This window comes from Bos grunniens, chromosome 2, assembly GCF_055505025.1.
Source record: "Bos grunniens cultivar Pamir isolate PY7600 chromosome 2, Bosgru_T2T1.0, whole genome shotgun sequence".
Lineage (NCBI taxonomy): Eukaryota > Metazoa > Chordata > Mammalia > Artiodactyla > Bovidae > Bos > Bos grunniens.
The window spans coordinates 47,034,421-47,054,407 of NC_141166.1; the positions used below are offsets into that span (position 1 = coordinate 47,034,421).

Consider the following 19,987-nt stretch of genomic DNA (forward strand, 5'->3'; position numbering starts at 1 on the left):
AAACACCTTCCTCACACTAAACAAGAAATGAGTGTGGCATGGACCAAATTTTAGGGGAGGACAGAGAGAGGGGCAGTGAAACACCATCTCATCATCAACCAATGTCCAAAACAAGCCTGTGCGGAGGGGACACAGAATTATAACAATAGGTGGGCATATATAAGGGAAACTGAAGCTCAGTCAAAGCCACGGACAGTGGTTCTGAGCTAAAAGGAATCTTAAAATATACCCGGTCCCACCTTTTATTTCACAGATGCCCAAATCGAGGCCAATCTCTTTTTTCTCAGGGTGCACAATTAAATTCAAGACTACACTCCAAGGCTTCAGTAAAGAGAGCTTTTACTATTTAGACTTATCAGAAAGAAAAAAAAAAAAAAGACACAGAATCTGTGTTAGAAAACAGGGCAAGTTTTATTACTAGAATGAACTGCCACTGATTTCTATGATGCCTGGGAGGCTGGAAGCAATGACCAAAGGGTCTTTCAAGTCTAAGATCCAATCAAAACTCTCTTCCATGGTCACCATTTTTTCTGTGGTGCAAGGAACACTGCTTTTTTACGTAGTGTGAAAGCAGCCTGAAGCATCTGGTTTTTAATTTCATTTCTGGAAAACAAAAAAGAAATAAAATTCTTCTCTGATAGTAATATTTGAGAATATGAAAATTTTTATGACTTTCTAACAAACATATTCCTAGTATTGATTGCTTACTCTGTGCCAGACATGCATTTTTAAGGAATTACGTCATTTAATCCTAAAAAAAAAAAAAAAATCACAAATCAAGTACAATTATTGTCCTCACTTTACAGATGGGAAAAGTGAGACACAGAGGAGCTGAGGAAAGGGCCTCTGAACCATTAATAAGTGGAATTCTGGCAATCTGACTCCATGCGTTCCACTTTTAATTCCTGTGCCATTCTGCCTCCTATTTTATGTCATTTCATTCAAAACCATTCTGTTATTTTCATTTCTATTTAAGAATCAGAAGAAGACATTTGTCTAAAACCACTTTCTCCCACCAGAATATAAGAGCCAAGAGGATAGGAGCTTTGCTCTATACCTTGCTGTAGCTCCAACTTCTAAAACTGTGCCTAGTACAAAATATGCATTCAATAAACATGTGCTGAATAAGCAAATAGATTTCAAGAGAATATTATCAGAGTGATGTGTAAACATCATACATGGCCAATTGATTTGAGAATTCTTATGGTTTGGTACAAACAAGCAAGCAAGCATAAGCTAGTTACCTCTCTCTTTTGTATTTATGTAGCTTTTCCATAAGGTTTGGCACAATTTTTTGGCAGAGATTCTCCAGTAATGTCACATTATCTTCGTCTATTTTAGCTTGTTTCTCCAGACATGTCAAGAAACTTCTAGAGGTCTGCAAGAGAATCAATGAAGTCACTTTTACTTGCCTACTGATTATCCATTGCATTAATAAATAAGGCAGAGTATATATCCAGGAGGACCTAAATAGTATAGGGAAAGAGACAGTATAGAAACTGTAAGTCTCTATACAATCTATATCAATGTGTGTATGCGTGTTAGTCACTCAGTCATGTCCAACTTTTTGGGAGCCCGTGGACTGTAACCCTCCAGGCTCCTGCCCATGGCATTTCCCATGCAAGAATACTGGAGTGGGGTGCCATTTCCTCCCTAGGGGATCTTCCTGACCCAGGGATACCACATACCAAATATACACAACTCACTAACTACTCAGAAACAATTTGATGAGTAGATGCTATTATTATCTCCATTTTAAAGATAAAATAACTGAGGCACAGAGAAATTCAGTAACTTGTCCAAGGTCAAGAGCCAGTAAGTGGCAGAGCACTAATTATGCAATGTTTTGTAGCTCTAACAATGGGTAAGACTCAGTCCCCATTCCCGAGGATCCCACAGCCCATCTTTGGGATAAAGACTGAAGAGAGAAACAATGGAAAGTCACAAGAGGCTAAAATCCCTGAGGGCCCTGAAAAGGTGGTGGTGGGGGGTGGGGGAGGGACTCAAAGAGTATAGCCAAAACAGAGAATTAAATTGCAGATTAGTTAACCTACAGGTCTGACACCAGGAAACATGGTCCTTGTTATACCTACCACGTGTAAAACAGCTTCCACTCCTCAGTGATTTTTCTTTAAAAAAGAAATTATTGGGATTTCCCTGGCAGTCCCAGGGAAGAGTGGTTAAGACTTTTCGCTCCCAAGGCAGGGGGCAAGAATTTGATCCCTGGTCAGGGGAACTAAGATCCCACATGCCACACAGCGCAGCCAAAAAATTAAAAAAAAAAAAAAAGAGAGAGAAGAAATTTGTCCATAATAACCAGTTAGTCTGGAAAGAATGTGATATGGGAGGGCTACACTCAGGCTTTTCGCATGGGTGATGTGCTCATTTCTGAGTTGGACAGGGAATCCATGGCTGCTCACTTGGTTCTACATTCTATAACCTCCATACATTTTACACATCTTTTTTGGGTGTTAATCAAATATTATATAACTTAAAACCTAATGAAAATAACAGTTGAATAACAAAATTAATGTTATAGGGTAAAATTTGAAAATTGGCCCCTTCTCAAATTAAATAACTGGCTTGTCACAAGCTGTTAGAAACTCAAAAAATAAAAAGTTCTGTGGCCTGGAAGAGATATGTACAGTTATTTTCCAGCCCTTAATTATGATCAACCTAACAAGAATATCAGCAGACAGCATTAGGTTAATATTTTAAAAATTACTATTGGCTCCAAGCTCCTGTACAACCCTGTAGAAAGAACACCCTCAAATATTCGTCTCATTTGATTTTCACAAAACTCTTCATGGAAGACACCGAAGAGTCCACTGAAGAGGATAATCTCCCTCGAAAACCTCAACAAATGGAGGCGATGAACAACAGAATCCCACTCTGCCATTAGCTACCACCTCCTCATTCCTCTGTGGTGCCCTGCACAGTTCTGTGTCATAAGACACAGTGAATGCCCATAGCAGTCAATCATTTACTGAACGGTTACTACATGCAAAGGGCTTCGCTGATGGCTTAGTGCTAAAGAATCTGCCTGCAATGTAGGAGACGATGTTCGATCCCTGGTTTGGGAAGATCCCCTGGAGGAGGGCATGACAACACACTCTAGTTATCTTCCTTGGAGAATCCCATGGACAGAGGGGCCTGGCAGGCTACAGTACAAAGGCTGGCAAAGAGTTGGACATGACTGAAGGGACTTAGCATGCACACACGTACTATGTGCAAAATATAGGCCCCCGCTAATAGTTTATGTACATTATTTCATCTAATTCTCTTCACAGTCCTGGAAGGAAGTAGTATAATTGTCTATAATAGGCTGTATTAGAAAATGGAGACTCAGAAACGTTCAGTCACTTGCCCTACATTCAGGAGTTAGTCTAGAACTAGACTCCAGGCACATCACAATCCATGTTTCTAACCCTTGTTTAATACTGTCTCCCTTTCCAACATCATCCCAAGCACTGATTAAGGCAATGTTCACAAAGATCCCATCGGGTATGGCTCACTCACCATCTGGACATTTGGAATTGACTCATTCAGAAGGAAGATCATGCTCTGGAGGTTCTCTGAGCTGATGCCTTCTGACAGTTCGTAGAGCAGGTTTCTAAGACATAGACCAAAGAAACAAATTAAAGCCTCACACTTGCAGAGGACAGGCAGAAAATGGAGAGCTTTTATCAAACGTTATCTCTCATTTGAATAATCACAGCCCTGTGAGTAGACAACTATTAATCTCATTTTATAGATTTAAAAACAGAAACTTTTAGTATTTCCATTTGACCTATTCGACTATGAGCCTTGTTGATTCCAGGTCCAGTGCTGATTCACATCCCACTAAGAAGGTGTAGAACACCACTGTGGCATGCCCACCCTTCTCCAGACTCCATTCCAGAAATCAGGCTTTCTTTATAGGCTCTCATCAGGGAGCACCCAATGCCAGTGAATATGAAGTTCACTTACAGAAAGGAAACTATCCCAGCTTCTGGAAAGCCATACACTCAACAATTGGAAAAACTGAATTTAGGAACTTCCCTGGCAGTCCAGTGTTGGGCATAGGTATAATCCCTGGTGGAGGAACTAAGAGCCTACCTACCTGGCCGTGTGGCCAAAAAAAAAAAAAGAAAAACTGAATACTTCGTTCACATATTAACAGTTCTGTATGCCCAAGACCATTCCTCAGCTTTTTAACCAACAGAATGGAGATAATAATTTCCAGAATTCTCTCACTGACCCAAGGGTCGCTCAGGTTCTAGGAGTCAGTTCAAGAGTTAAGACCTGAAGCATTCTAATCGTCCAAGCTATAAAATAATATCACAAAGGCTCCTCCTTGTGAGGTTGTTTGATGTAGATACTATGTCAGTGGACAGTTTATAACGTGTTGCCTCAGGTCTGTTGCCTTTATTTTACCTCTTTGGGCAAAATGCCTATATTTTACCTGTCCAGGTTTCACCCCCAAATTGGGGAAATTGGACATGGCATAAATGACGTCCCTCCCTACCCTAGAGACACATCTCCTTTTTCATTTTGTCAATTTGGCTTCAAGTGTGCTTCCCTGGTAGCTCAGCTTGTAAAGAATCTGCCTGCAATGTGGGAGACCTGGGTTCAGTCCCTGAGTTGGGAAGATCCCCTGGAAGAGGGCATGGCAACCTGCTTTTGTATTCTTACATAGGGAATCCCCATGGACAAAGGAGCCAGGCGGGCTACGGTCCACGGGGTCAATAAGAGTAGGACATGACTGAGCGACTAAGCACATGTATTACTCTCTTTTCGAATGGCGGACATACCAGTGACTCACAGGAGGGAGGAGGCTGAGAGCACCCACGTTGACAAAGAGGAAGGCTGGAGGTGGGGCCTGCTGCCTGGAGCTGGGCCCCCTTCCTCAGTGAGAAGCAAAACAAAAGGTGACAAAGAGGAAGGCTGGAGGTGGGGCCTGCTGCCTGGAGCTGGGCCTCCTTCCTCAGTGAGAAGCAAAACAAAAGGAGGCCCCTCTCAGGCCCTGAGCTGGGTTTCAAAGCTTTGTTTCCCTCCCAGCCTCCCTTCTCATCAGCACCTGAAGCTGAGAAATCTCCTGGTTTAGAATCACCATACCATCCAAGGAGGTAGATAAGGGGGAAAAAAAGCTTCAAATCGAATTCATTTTTAATCTTAAGATTAAAGACCTTAACCCCTGCCTTTCAAAGCCCAATGGCCCTGCCATGTTGATCTTGATCACCTGAAGTGGGAGACCCTGCGGCGGGTTTGCAGCCAACATTCCACCTGCTCCTTGGTGTAGTCAAGGTGCTTCAGCAGGATCTTCTGCTCTATGATGTAGAGGAGCTCTGCTAGGAAGAAGGGGTCTTCCTCACTCAGCAGCTCCTGTTGCAGCAGGTACTCAAAAATATCCAAGGCTCTTCTGCACTTTTCCAGTTTTCCGAGGGTGATGTAGTCTTGGCAGAGAAACTTCAAGCACTCCACGTCTCGATCCTCCAGGGACAAGTCAATAATCAGAAGCTTCTCTCGAAAGTTCACTCGCCGGTTATCATCTAAAGTGGAATTCAAACTTTGGCTTGGTGAGGCCATGACCTGCCTGAAAGATATAATGAGGTGGGGGTCACAGGTTAGAGAATGAGGATAACATAGCACCCCAACTTCCCAGGCCCTCCCTCAGTTTTAACCTTCTCTGTTCCAGACCTTAGACTTCTCTAGAAGTGTTGAAAGATGAAATTCACTGGGAGGTCACTTCAAAAACCTATAGCTCAGAAAACTTGATTCAAACACTGTTAACCCTTTTAGGAGGTCTGGAGAGAGCTTTCATTGGAACTCAGTTGACCCTGAGTTCTCCCAAATCAAAATGTCCCCACTGGGAGAGTTAGGTCTATTTGGTGGGAATTATTAGGACTTCAAGCCCAGGAGACAGCATCTCAGGTGACCCTGAGAGAACTGTTTGAGGAGCAGGTGGGGGTTGGTGGGGGGTGGGGGTGGGTTGAGTAGGGAATGAGCCAGTTTATATATTACTATATATATATATAATATACATATAGGCTATATATATTATATATTCCATAATATTCTATTATATAATAGAAGTTTGCAGCAAGGGACAGGTAATCTGAATATTAAAAGATTATTATTAATTAAGGAAAACCAGTTATTTTTCATTAAAGGATTTAGTGCCCTTCTATGTATAGGAATATGCAAGCATCTGGGTTCACTGAATTCATTCCTTTCATATACATCTCAGCTATCTGGGGCCAAATCCTGCTTCTTAATTGTTCACATCCTTAATTCTTCATTCACCATAAGGGGTGGCAAACTTTCTCCCACACATCCCCCGACACACACCCACACATCCAGCTCCTCAGCGCTTACTGGGGAAGTGGCTGATGGCTGCCAAATAGAGGTATTGTTCTACTTGGGCTCAGAAATTTACATGTGGAAGATTGAAATCCCTGATGGCTGTGATATTGTTTCCTGGTATAGCAGGAAATAATAATATTTCATTTCACAGTCCCTCTCCATGGTGGGAAATTCGACCATATTGGGAGACATTTCAAGACCATCTTTTTGTCCCACTGTGCTGGGAGGCTCATCCCAGATCAGGTGAAAATTCTTATTGATATGTCACTCCAGGTGTTAGTTTCTGGATTAGACCCATTGATAGATAATAAAAGATTCTCTGGATCCTCTATCTTCTAACCTATTAGGATCCAGGAGATATTTCCCTCGTTGCTTCTTCCCATACCTAGAATCACACTATTACAATTATTCTATGTTATAAATGTAACTATTTCTTTAAGATGTTTAGCTATCATTAATTTGGCCTAGCCTGGTTACACAGTGTATAATGCAAGAAGACCCTTATAAAGTAGACAGATTACAAGTAATACAGCTAATAAAGTTATTAAAGTTACAAGTAGGGATTTAAGCCATGAGCTTCCAGAACCAAACTATCTTCCCAAAAGATTACCAAGGTTAGGAAGTGGATCATCTAAGGCAGTAATCTGATTTTTCATGTGACTCATTAAATGTGTTACCTTAGAAGATTCACCTGGTATGCAAACACAACACTAGTTTGAATGATGGCACAAGTGCTCCCTTGAGATGCTGTTAAGTTTATCAAGGGCCACACAATTTTATAAGACAGCTTCACTCATCATAGATACCTCAAAATTTAGAAAGCTAATAAACTGGTTGCTATCATTTAAGGCCTTTTAAGTGAATTCTGTTAAGGCTTTAGTGTGAGAAATAACTTTTTCCAATCCTACTGAGAGCACAAAAATAGCTGCTAAGTGAAATACAGATCTCTTGGTCCATCAGGCTCATATTGATGGTAAATTTGCTGGAGTAACATCTAAATTTGTACGTAAGTGGACTTGAGCCCAAGGGAATCCTAAAGTACACCTTTCTAGCCATCCTGTTGGAAGCCAGGGCCAGAGATTTGTCCCACAAAGCCACTAAGTCCCATTAGCTGCCACCCAGTATATTTCTGGTCGTCTGACCCAATCTGTTCCGTACCAATCACTATCTTTAAGGGAAATAATATATGATACACTGGCAATTTTCATAAGGCATCCAGCCTAATTTTTTAGTGTTATAATGCTGATTATCTTTAGTATGATTTAATTGTTCCCAGATTGGGGGGCCTTTAGGCTTAGATGACCAGAGCCTGGTATTAGCCAGATAAACCCAACCCATAACTGAGGAAGTGTCCTTCCTAACAGTCTAGGGTTAACATTTTTTGACTGAAATGTAGCTTCTTCTTCCAGTTGAGCTTGAGTAACCTTAAGGGAAAATTCATATTTATGGCCAGGGTCAGAATATGCATGTTAGTTTGGCCAAGTGAGTGGGTCCCATTGAGTGATATCAGTAGTAGACCAGATCAAACTATAATTCTTTTTTTCTAAAATAAACTTTCTAAGAGCCATCCAGTCAGAGCCTTGTGGGGAGAAACCCACCAAGATAAACCAGAGGTACTGGATGCAGGTAATTGACCACAAACCCAACAATTTAATTGATTTCTAAAATTTTCATAAGAGAGGGCCCATGATGCAAAAAGATTTGATTCATGTGCAAATCCAAGAAATCAAGAAGAAAACGTAATGAACAATCCTACCTGTCAGGTCTAGCATCTTGGCACAGCTGTCTGCTTCTGACGTTGCCTTCTGATCGTTCTGGCATTGGCACTTTATTATTATCAGAGCACTGCTTTGAGATGAGTCTGAGCTCACCAACTCTCTCGACAAGCCAGTCTGGTACAGAAGCCCTTTTTAGGGGAGAAAGATGAATCCAAGTGTCAGTTTACTTCAGTTTTGCTGTACATGAGCTTGTTAAAAGAACCTGATGAGGGCCCTTCCATCTAGGTTGGAGGGAGTCCTTTAAATGACATCTTTTCCAATATACATAATCTCCTGGTTGTAAGTCGTAGGACATCTGATCTTCATTCGAAGATAGATTACTGTGATAAGCTTCGGAAACAAGTTTGGAAGGATCTGCCAATAATTTGATTAAACACTTGCAATATTGTGATATATCTGCCTTTAGTAATGTAGGATCATATGATCCTTCATCCAGTCTCATTTGTCTCCCTGTAACAATCTCAAGGGGAGAGAAATGATGTTCGCCAAAAGTAGTGGATCTGAGGTTGAGGAGGACGAGTGGAAGAGCCTTAGGTGAGCATAAGGAATAAGCATCTGTAATTTTAGCCAACTGGTTTTCAATTGTTCCATTTGCATTTCTATTAACCCAGAAGACAGGGGGTGATAGGTACAATGGAAGTATTGCGTAATTGGCCAAATTTTACAAGCTTCCTTGACAATTTGTCCAGTAAAATGAGTTCCTCTGTCACTATGTAGTTCTGAGGGATTCCCCAGATGGGAACCACTCTTTCTAAAAGCAGCTGCTCTGCCAATTGTGCCATGGCCCTTCTCCTTGGGAATGCCTCAACCCAGTATGAAAACATACAGATCATAACAAAAACATGTTGATAACCTTGCAGGGGAGGCATCTGTATAAAACCTATCCTGCCACATTTCCAAAGGGCCTGTAGGTAACGGAAAACTCCCCTGAGAACTTACGCAATGGCTCTCCTGGATTATATTTTGGACATGCACTGCATCCTGAATAGATCTTCCCAAGCTGTAGTAGAAAAAGGTTTCCAAAAATATTGTTTACCCCATAACACCATCTTATTTGGGTTCCAATGAGTTAACTCATGAATATATTGTAAAACAGGATACTAAGCTCCAAACAGAAGGACAGGCTTCCTGTTTGGACCTATCCACAGCTCTCTTTTAGGGACGAATCTTCCCCCTTTCTGTATCTAGGTGTATTTTTCCTTGTCTGGTGCTGTTCTCCGAAATCTTAATAACATGCTAGAGAGGTTACTGGGAGACTGAAAGGGAAAGGCAGTAGTTAGTTGGTCGTGAATAATTTGAGAGGCTGCTGCCTTGCCGGCGTGATTAGCTAAAGTTTCTTTTTGCCTGGGCACTGTCGGTCCTTGAATGGCCTGACACCTTAATAATATCAGGCACATTTGGTAGCGGAATTGCGTCTCATAACTCCACTACTTGTTTCCCATTTTTGATAGGCTGTCCTGAGGATGTTAGAAACCCTCTTTGTTTCCGAAGTATACCAAAATCATATGCCATTCCAAAAGCATAGTGGCTCTCCTTGTAGATATTGACAGATCTTCCTTTTGCCAACTGACAGGCTCTGGTTAGTGCTATTAACTCAGCCTGTCGAGCGGAAGAGACATTAGGCAAATGACCATTTTCAAAGATAGACAGACACTGGGGAAACAACAGCATAGCCAACCTGGTATTTTCCATGAGGCCCTTGTAAATATAAACTGTCAATGAATAATATAAAATGAGGATTATCCATTGGACTCTCTTGAAAGTCAATCCTAGGGTATAAAAGATTGTCAGTTAAGGCAATACAATCATGCTTTGCATTATCCAATTTTTCTGGGAGCAAGGTAGCTGCATTGTTTGTTACACCTGTGGAGAGTTATATTTGGTGAGAGCAGGACAATCTCATGAGAGATTAATCGACTTGCTGAATAATGCTGTGTGTGATGACAGTTTAGTCAGGCTTCCACAGAGTGTGGAACAAAGACAGTGAGAGGGTGATTTATAACTATCTCCTCTGTGGTTTGACAGATCAGAGCTGTTGCAGTGATAGCTCAGAGATAAGGAGAAAGGCCCTTGTCTGCTGCATCTAGCTGTGCATCCTATTTGTCGATAGTGGCCACGGTGCTGTTGGGTTAATACTCCTAGTGCAGTTCCCTTGTTTTCATGGACAAAGAGGAAAAAGGGTAAATGCCCTAAGGCTGGGATCTTTGCCAGGAAGCCCTTTAGGGTCTCCATGGCTTTAGAGTGTTCTGTTCCAGTAAACAGGTTCGGTTTGATCTTGTTTAAGTAAATCATATAAAGGTTGAGCTATTAAATTTGGAATCCAAGTCCTGCAGTAGACTGCAAGACCTAGAAATCCTCTTTAGTTGTCTTTTTTTCTCAGAGCGGGGAAGGCCAAAATGCCCATTACTTTGTCTAGATCAATTAAAAGCCCATCTTTAGATATCACATGACCTAGATACTTTACATTAGCTTTACAAAACTATAAATTCTCTATAGACACTTTATGTCCTTTTGAAGCTACCTTCTAGAGCAAGTACAACCTGTCTCACTGACTATTAAGGAACTTAAACACAACAGAGAGCCATCTACATATTGTATTAAGACTGATTTATGAGGAACAACTAGAACTTCTAAATCTGCTTTTAATACCTGAGAAAAGTAAGTGGGGCTGTCAGTGTAGCCCTGTGACACCACAGCCCACGTATATTGCCATTCATTCCAAGCGAAGGCAAAAAGATATTGATTATCAGGATGTACAGGGCTACTAAAGAATGCACTGCAGAGATCTGTCACTGAAAAGAAGTCACTATTTTTAGGGATACAGGATAGTAAGGTGTAGGGGTTAGGTACCAACCACAGAGTGGCAAGGAATAACAATAGCATTAATAGATCTTAGATCTTGTGCAAATCCCCAACCCTTGCCATTATGTTTTTCAACTGGCACAATGGGAGTGTTACAAGGACAAGTGCAAGGCACAGTAAGTCCTTTATTAATATAAGCTGATATCAAGGCTTTCATTCTCTCTATAACTTTCTGCTTCAATGGATATTAGCGAATATTGGGCAGGGGTTTATTTTGGTCCATGGTAGTTTTAACGGGTGATGTAGAATGTATTCTCCCTATCTTAGTGGAATTACATGTCCATAATTCTTTAGGTACCAAGCCTAGCAATTTTTCTTTTTCTGCAGCACCTTTATCATGGACCATGAACATTAAGTGATGAGAGAAATCTGATTGATCTTTTAGGTCTAAAAACATTTCTCCCTTAGCAGTAAACAAAATCTGGGCTTCATAAGTTTCTAATAAACTATCAGGTGAATAGGGGCAATTTCTACTGGGAAAAAAGAGTGTTTTCTATTTAAGTTCTCATAAGTAAAATTCTAAAGGCAGTGCTCTAAAAGCCTTGCTGGAGGCATTGGAAACCCCCACCATTTGCACTGAAGTATTACTCCAAGGAAGGGAGCCTTTGATTTTGGTACAGCTTCCCTGGTGACTCAGACAGTAAAGAATCCACCTGCGACGCAGGAGACCTGGGTCTAATCCCTGGGTTGGGAAGATCCCCTGGAGGAGGGCATGGCAACCCACTCCAGTATTCTTGCCTGGAGAATCCCCATGGACAGAGGATCCCGGCTGGCTACAGTCCTTGGGGTTGCAAAGAGTTGGACACCACTGAACAACTAGGCACACACAAAACTGAAGAGATGGCTCCAGAATCTATTAGGGCTTTAATCGATTTTCCTTGAATATTCATTTCCACTTCTCCAAGGGTATTAGAAAGGAGGAGGGGAAAGACCCCCCTTGTCCTCCACTCAGAGTAGCCCAATTTAGTCTGTCCTCAAATTTTCTTTTAAATTTGCTGCAGTCCCTTTTTAGGTGACCAGGCCAGTTGCAGTAAAAGCTTTCTTTGTCAGTTGTGGATCAAACAGATTTGTTAACCACCAACTGTCCTGGTTTACTTAATTGGCACAACTGAAGTTTCATAATTTTTATAAAGGTGTCTTTTTCTTTTTAGTGGTTTTGAAAAGTTTGTCTGCCAGCGTGGCAAGGGTGTTTGTCTATAATGCAGACCAACCTAAATTATGTCTCAATTCAAGTAGCCACTTCCTCATCAAACCTTCTAGAAAGTCAGAGTGGAATAAAGGATTATTTTGGTGGTTAGAGAATGATTCAGGTGTCATGCCTGAATACTGTTTAAAAGTTTTCTCAAACCTCTCTTAGTAATCTGGAATAATTCATCTGGTCTTTGTTTACATTGTTGAATTTGTCATCAATTCACTGCTTGTGGGAAAAGCTCTGGAATACACTTGAGTTATTAATGAACTAATTCCTTTTGCAGTTATCTCAATCCTATGAGGTATGTAAATCAAAATCTGCTAGTCTTTCCACCCTGTTCTCTCTATCCATTCCTTTGCTGTACTTTCAGAAACCAATAGATGTATTAACTGATACAGCTCTAAATACACCAGCTTATAGATTCAAATGGTTAGCTCAAGTTCCTTAGCAAATCCTGCTGGATCTTGACTAGGTTTAGAAAATTCCTTAGCTAGAGCTCTAAGTTTTGTTTGGGTCCAAGGTGTACAAGTAAACACTGAGGACGGCTCGCCTCTTCCAGTAATAGGTTTCTCCCTGAAGGGAGCTATGATTACTTCTGATTTTCTGCCTTCCTTTACTGGGGAAGGAGAAATGATAGGAGGTGGAGTTAACAGGGGAGAGAAAGAGAGAGAGAGAGACAAAGCTTCTTGGTTAGACAGTTCAGATAAAGGAGGAGCAGAGACTTCACTTTGCTTACAAAACTCAGTATAATCAAAGCTATAATTTTCCAGTAGTCATGGACAGATGTGAGAGTTGGACCATAAAGAAGACAGAGCACAAAATAATTGATGCTTTTGAATTGTGGAGCTGGAGAAGAGTCTTTAGAGTCGCTTGGACAGCAAGATCAAACCAGTCAATCCTAAAGGAAATCAACCCTGAATATTCATGGGAAGGACTGATGCTGAAGCTGAAGCTCCAATACTTTGGCCACTTGATGAGAAGGGCCAACTCACTGGAAAAGACCCTGATGCTGGGAAAGATTGAGGACAGGAGGAGAAGGGGACGACAGAGGATAAGATGGTTGGATGGCATCACCGACTCAAAGGACATGAGTTTGAGCAAACTCTGGGAGATAGTGAAGGACAGGGGAGACTGGCATGGTGCAGTCCACGGAGTCTCAAAGAGTCAGACGAGATTTAGTGACTGAACAACAACAGCCAAAGGAGGAACAGAGTGAGAGATAGGACTAACCCTAGAAACTTTTTAAAATTCTGGTATAGTTTCAAACAACCTTTCTTTGGTTTCCTCCAAAGAAGTTACTGTATCATTTCCTCTTTTAGAAGCTTCTAAATACCAATCAAAATAAGCATTCCATTCAGTCTGTTTGATTTTACGGCTGGCTTTTTCTGACTGCGTATGCAAAAAATCAGTTTTGGAATGTGAAAAGAACCCTAATTTGGCCATTTTAAGTTGATGTCTCCTTTAGTATAATTTCCCCAGCCAATTAGATACTTGGAAGTATAATCTCCAGATGTATTGTACAGGAACCTGGCTGGGGTATTAGTTGGAGGCTGGTGATCTTTCATTCTTTTTTCTTTTGTTTTGAAAACCTTGTTTCCCATTCTGAAATCAGTTTGTTGACATAAAATTGCTGTTGACGACCGTGTGGTGGGCCCAGTGTGCTGTTTAGGGGCTTGCTCCTCTGGTTTAGCCCCAGAGTTTTTCTGTCACCTCTTTCATGCCTCGGGTATCCCAGTGGTGTATAAGACTTCCATGGGTGCTCAGATCTCAGATTATTTGCGTCCCTGGTTGAGCAGATTGTTAATTATGTGAGTGCATTTCCCTATAGAGCCAACCTGCCTCCACCACTCCTGCAAGTTTCTCAGTTGTCTGAGAAAGGCCAGCCAGGAGGAAAGAGTCCCTTCTTTGGAGCTCAAAAGCTCTCATAAATTTTGGTTTTATTTCGACAAACTCTAGTAAGGTAGCCATTTCAATGAAAAATGACAGTCCAAGTCTTCCTCCCAATATCCCAGTCCTACCTTATTCAGAGTTTAACTGAGCTGTCTTCCTAGTCTCTAAACTGAGAGTATCCACCACTCAGTATCCAAGCTGGTCTTCCCAGTGCCTTAACACTGAGGGTTCCCTGCTCGAGCAAAATCTTCCTAGACCTCCGACTGAGGGTATTCCCACTCAGTGTTAAAACTGAGTGACCCAGGTACCTCTTCTTGAAACCAAGTTTCAAGGTAACATTTTCCCCCACTGAATACAACTTAGGATCAGAGACCAAAGATGGGAGATCCTAGAACCAAGAGAGACTCAGAATTCCCTGGACTCCTGAGGAGGCTGGTGGGCACAAGCTTCCAGGTCCTCACAGAGTTCAGGCAAAGGAGAGGAGTCTGCTCTGGTCCCTTCATCAGTCAGCCAAAACTGTCAACTGAAAAAAACATACACACGACCTAAAAGTTGAGAGTTAGGTTTATTTGGTGGGAATTACTAGGATTTCAAGCCTGAGAGATAGCATCTCAGGTGACCATGCGAGAACTTCCAAGGAAGCAGAAGAGGATGATGGGAGAGAGGGAGAGCAAGGCTATACAGAGGTCTGCAGCAAGGGACAGGTAATCTGAATATTAAAAGTTTACTGTTTGTTAAGGAAAACCAGTTACCTCATATTAATGGATTGAGCACTATTCTATGTATGGGAAATGCATGTATCAGGAAATTACAAATTATGGAAGTCAGTATTTCCATGATGGCTAGTTCATCAACTATGGTATTTTCTACAGTAAATGTCATAACATCATTCTAATAAGAGCAACAGTGAATTGACAAAACTTTCCATGTAGTTATTCATTCTTTAAGAACTTGAGGTATATATTCATTATGCAACAGTATTTCAAAATAAGAAAAGGCTTTCTAAAGGAAGAACATAGGAAAAAAATCAGTAACAAAGAGTAGCATAATTACTGGAGGAGGCAATGGCACCCCACTCCAGTACTCTTGCCTGGAAAATCCCGTGGATGGAGGAGCCTAGTGGGCTACAGTCCATGGGGTCGCTAAGAGTCAGACAGGTCTGAACGACTTCACTTTCACTTTTCACTTTCATGCATTGGAGAAGGAAATGGCAACCCACTCCAGTGTTCTTGCCTGGAGAATCCCAGGGAAGGGGGAGCCTGGTGGGCTGCCGTCTATGGGGTCGCACAGAGTCGGACACGACTGAAGCGACTTAGCAGCAGCAGCAGCAGCAGCAGTATAATTACAGACAATATAAATGTTATTCTTGGCTCTTGTTTGAGTTTCTCAAATTTTATGCAGTGAGTATATATTACTTTTATTGTTAAAAACAAACAAAAAAAGAGGCATTTTTAATGTGATCATCCATAGGGTCTTCCCCTGTTGTAACACTCTGATACTAGAAGCAATATGGCTGGATTCCTGGAGATGTATTCTAACATGGTAAATTTGTTCTGCAGTTTCCTAAAGATCCTGATCTCTGGCTCTGGCGAGTCTGCCAGACTTTATCTCCGTTTATGAACTAGCAAATCTCAACCAGGAAAGGGCTGTGTTGGAGCCTTCCAGGGGTTTTCTAAACTTTTTTCCCCCTGGTACAGTTAGTAAATCCAGGCAAAAATACTGCCTTTGCTGACAATATGGAAGTTTTTGCAAGTTTCTAAGACATCAAACAAGGGAAAAGGCTGACGTATGAGACGCAGCCCGGGGTGGGGTGGGGGTGGCGCGTTGATAGTGTAACTTCTGATCAAATTTCACTGAACCTCTGGAGATTAAAAATTCGTGGAACAATTTTCTGAAAACAGAACTTAAGAAATCAGAATCCTCTTCATGCTCCAAGTTCCAGGAAGCTCCCCTTTGTATGGAAAGAGAATTCAACTAGTTTCTGACCCAGCAAATGAAAACTGGATCATTTAATTTTGGTAACTTTTATGCATTGCTGGTGTCATCTCTAATTCACTTGCCTTGCTTCCTCCCCTTTCCTGGGGTTAGGATAATTAAATAGCGTCTCCTAATGGCAGATGTACAACCTTCCCATTGTAGAGCTGGGGATTTTCCCAGGGAAAGCCAAGAGCCCCCACAGATGAATTTCTGGAAGGCACTTAATGCTCTAGCCTTTCCGTGGGGTCACTCCCCCCCCACCACAATGAGTCAAAAAAGGAAGTATTGGTTTTTCCTAACCATTCCTTCCCCAAATGCACTAAAACTCAAATAGCTCATGAAATAGTTGTCAGCCATCTTAGGACATGTGCAAATAAACAACAAAAAAATTTAAGGTTAAAAAAAAAAAACATGGAGGGGTCAGGGGCTGGACTAAAAGCGTTTTTGGAAGTATTTGCAAGGAACTCAATTAATAGTAGGTGAAGTTGGTGATGTCTATGCCCTTCCAGCACTTTCAGTTCAGCAGGAAAAAGACTTCAAAGGCATTATATCACATTGTGAAAACAGTACCCAACACTTGTATCCCAACTGCTATGTGCCAGACAACTATTTACTCATTTAATTATCCCAACAACTCTCTAAAATAAATACTGCGATCCCTCTTTTAAGACATGAAAATTAAGACACAATTAAGCAATTTGCCCAAGATCACAAAAGGAGCTGGTGAGAGAGCCAAGATTTAAACCAGGGAGTTTGGCTTTAAGACACCACACAATAGTTCAGCTGAATCAAATGCACAGAGCTCCAGATAGAAAAGTTTAGAAAGATATTTTATCTCTGAAATAAATTATTAGAGTGCCATTTCCAAATCCTAGGCATGATCTGAAGAACTTCTGTGTCTAAGAAAGACAAGACTGAGTGGAGGTGATTGCATAACCATGTGACTATACTAATGCCACTGAATTGTACACCTGAAAATGGTTAAAATGATAAATGTTATGCTATGTATATTTTACTACAATTTTTAAAAAAAGATAACCAAAAGACAGACAAGGTCTAAGTGTTGGTCTTCTATTCATTTCTTCAATTGAACATATTTTACCATTTGGGGAGGCAACTTGATTAAACTATCGCTTCTCACCTGGTTCATGAAATACATTACTTTCCCAACTTTTGTTCAATAATATTAAATATTTAGCAAGCTCTTCCTGTGTGTAAAGCATGAATTCTCTAAGGTGTTATTATCCACATTGAATAGATGAGGAAGTCAAAGTTCAGAGAGAAAAAGTACTTTGCCATCATCCCAATCCTAAGAAGCGTTGGAAATTCAGAACTGACACTTAGGCCTCTCTAATTCCAAATCCTATGTTCTGGATCCCAAGGCTACTACTGCCACTAACTCTGTATGAGGTCATGTAATTTCTGTAACACCTGGGCAGGTAATGCCACAAAAGGAGCTCATCTAAGTGCTATTGGAGCCCTGCAAAACAAGGCAAGAATCCAGATGGGGATGCCTTGTAGGAGGAGGTATTTAAGCTAAGCCTGAAAGGCAGAAGTAGAATAGAGACACCTGAAGGAAATTTTAAAAAATTTATCCTAGTACCCTAAGTACTCAAGGGAAATATTTGAACCAAGCTACAGAGGGGTGATTGTGTGAAACCCTCATACCCTGCTGGTGGGAATGTACAGTTGTATAGCCACTTTGAAAAATAGTTTGGCAGTCCTCAAAAAGGCAAACATAAGAGTTACTAGCAATTCAACTCTGACCTTATAGCCCAACAATTCCACTTTCATGTCTATACCTGAGAATTACAAATATATATCCACACAAAAACTTACACATGAATACTCATAGAAGCATTGTTCATAACAGCCAAAATGTGGAAACTATCTAAATGCTCGTCGATTGATAAATAGACACACAAAATGTGGTATATCCATACATTGAAATACTATGCAGGCATAAAAGCAAATGAAGTCCTTTTATATATTCTACAAAAAAATGAACCTTGAAAACATGCTAAGTCAAAGAAGTCAGAAGGCCGCATATTGAATGATCTGTTTATATGAAATATTCAGAATAAGAAAGTGTGTAGAAACAGAAAGTGGTAATCCAGGGACTAGGAGGCAGGGAGAAATAAGGAATAGTAGCTAACAGGTATGGGTTCTTTTTGGTAGATGAAAATATTCTGAAATTAGGTCCTGGTGATGAGTGCACAGCCATGAGTATACTAAAACCCACAGAATTGTATGCTTTAAAAGGATGAAGTTTATAAAATGTGAATTATAGCTCAATAGAGAGAGAGAAAAAAAAAGGAAGATCTAAGATATGTCAAAATCCCAGGTCACAAACAGCCTTGTTATAGTTGATTTTATGTGTCAACTAGATTGCACTTGATGCCCAGAGATCAAGTGAATCTTGTTTTGGGGTGTGTCTATAAGGATGTTTTTCAGAAGAGATTAACATTTGAATCAATAGACTAAGTAAAAAAAAAAAAAAATTGTGCCCTCACCAAAGTAGGTGGGCATCATCCAAGCCATTGAGGGTCCAAACAGAACAAAAAAAGGAGAAGAAAGGGTGAATTCTCCCTCTTTCTTCTTGAGCCAAGATTTTCTCTTCTCCTCTTGGACACTGGAGTTCTCGGGACATTTAGACTCCAAGATTTAAAACCAGCAGCACCCTACTCTCCCATCCTGTCCCTCATCCCAACCTCCAGCCATAGTCTTATTGTGTATGCAGTGGAGAATCTTGAAGGCTTTTAAGGAGGAAAAATGACAAAGACATATCGAGAAAGATTTTTTTGGTTGCTATGTATGACATGATGTTTTGCCAAAAGTTTTACTTTCGTTTTAGGTTAGAAGAATTCATTATAAAAAGAGACCTCTAGTTTACAAATAAATAAATAATTTCAATTTTTAGTAGAAGTTTAAATTTCAATACACAGTCATTAGAAGAAAAGAAATAGAAACAATAGAGAGAAGTGACAGCATATACAGCACCAAATTACACAGAAACTTACATCTAGACTTGAACAGCGCTGGAAATGTCCGAAGTAACAGCAATCTGGAGTCTGAACTGAGAAGGGTCTCAGACACAGCGTCCAACCCACGGGTGAGAGTCTGCATTGTGGCTTTGGGAGTTCCTACTTATAGCCTCGGTCCGAAAATTGATGTGATTATCTGTCGGTGCAAAAAAGCGCAACTCTGGTTTTCCTTTAACTTTTACAGCGCTATTTAATTCACCTTGTGAGTCAGAAGATTCCTTAGATTCTGGTGGTGGTGCTGGTGTTTGGGGATGATGTTGGCTAGATCCCCAGGGCTTAAGAAATTCTAAGACCTTTATTATCTAAATATTATACCCTTCATTATCTAAAGTGCCACTTGACTTTATGGTAACAATTGTAATGCTTGCATGCAGGTGGTAGGTTCCAGGCAATTCAGAAGTTAGTCAGAGGCCTGCTCCTCTATTTCCAAAGCCTGAATAAGACTATCTCCATTTTAATTTCCCTAACATGTGATCATAGGATTGAGATACTGGGGGCAATTTCAGTGAGAAAGCTATTATAGTTCAATGGAGTAATGAAGGCAGAGGAAGTGTAATGATGGGGCCACATGGAAAAGACATTGTAGATGCAAAACCAACCTGATTTAGTTACTAGCCAGATATAGAAACATACGAGAGGGTAGACTGGGATGAAAATGATGTTGGGATGATGCTGTTACCTAAAACTGGAGATGCAGGTAGAAGAGCAGTTTTGGAATGGAGATTTTTTTATGTTTGGAATATACTGAGTTTGAGGTCCATGCATGCCTGCTCAGTCGCTTCAGTCATGTGTGACTCTTTGTGACCTCATGGGCTGTAGCCCACCAGGCTCCTCTGTCCATGGGATTCTCCAAGCAAGAATACTGGAGTGGGTTGCCATGCCCTTCTCCAGGGGATCTT

General features: G+C 40.9%; 1 protein-coding gene across 1 annotated transcript; it reads right to left on the reverse strand.

Moving 5' to 3' along the window:
- Positions 1-388: 388 nt before the first annotated feature.
- LOC147378034 (caspase-10-like) lies at positions 389-19,224 on the reverse strand. Its single transcript, XM_086346155.1, has 6 exons — positions 19,065-19,224; positions 8,102-8,251; positions 5,222-5,575; positions 3,520-3,613; positions 1,245-1,378; positions 389-603 (listed from the first exon to the last, which is right to left on the reverse strand). Coding segments are annotated over exons 1-6 (819 nt in total). The 5' UTR covers positions 19,067-19,224; the 3' UTR covers positions 389-518.
- Positions 19,225-19,987: the final 763 nt, after the last annotated feature.

Excerpts from the sequence above, each read along its gene's own strand:
- LOC147378034 (XM_086346155.1), bottom strand. Across the intron at positions 3,614-5,221 it reads CGCAGGGTCTCCCACTTCAG|AAACCTGCTCTACGAACTGT; the intron begins GTGATCAAGATC and ends TCTATGTCTTAG. Across the intron at positions 604-1,244 it reads CATAAATACAAAAGAGAGAG|AAATGAAATTAAAAACCAGA; the intron begins GTAACTAGCTTA and ends TTTGTTTTCCAG.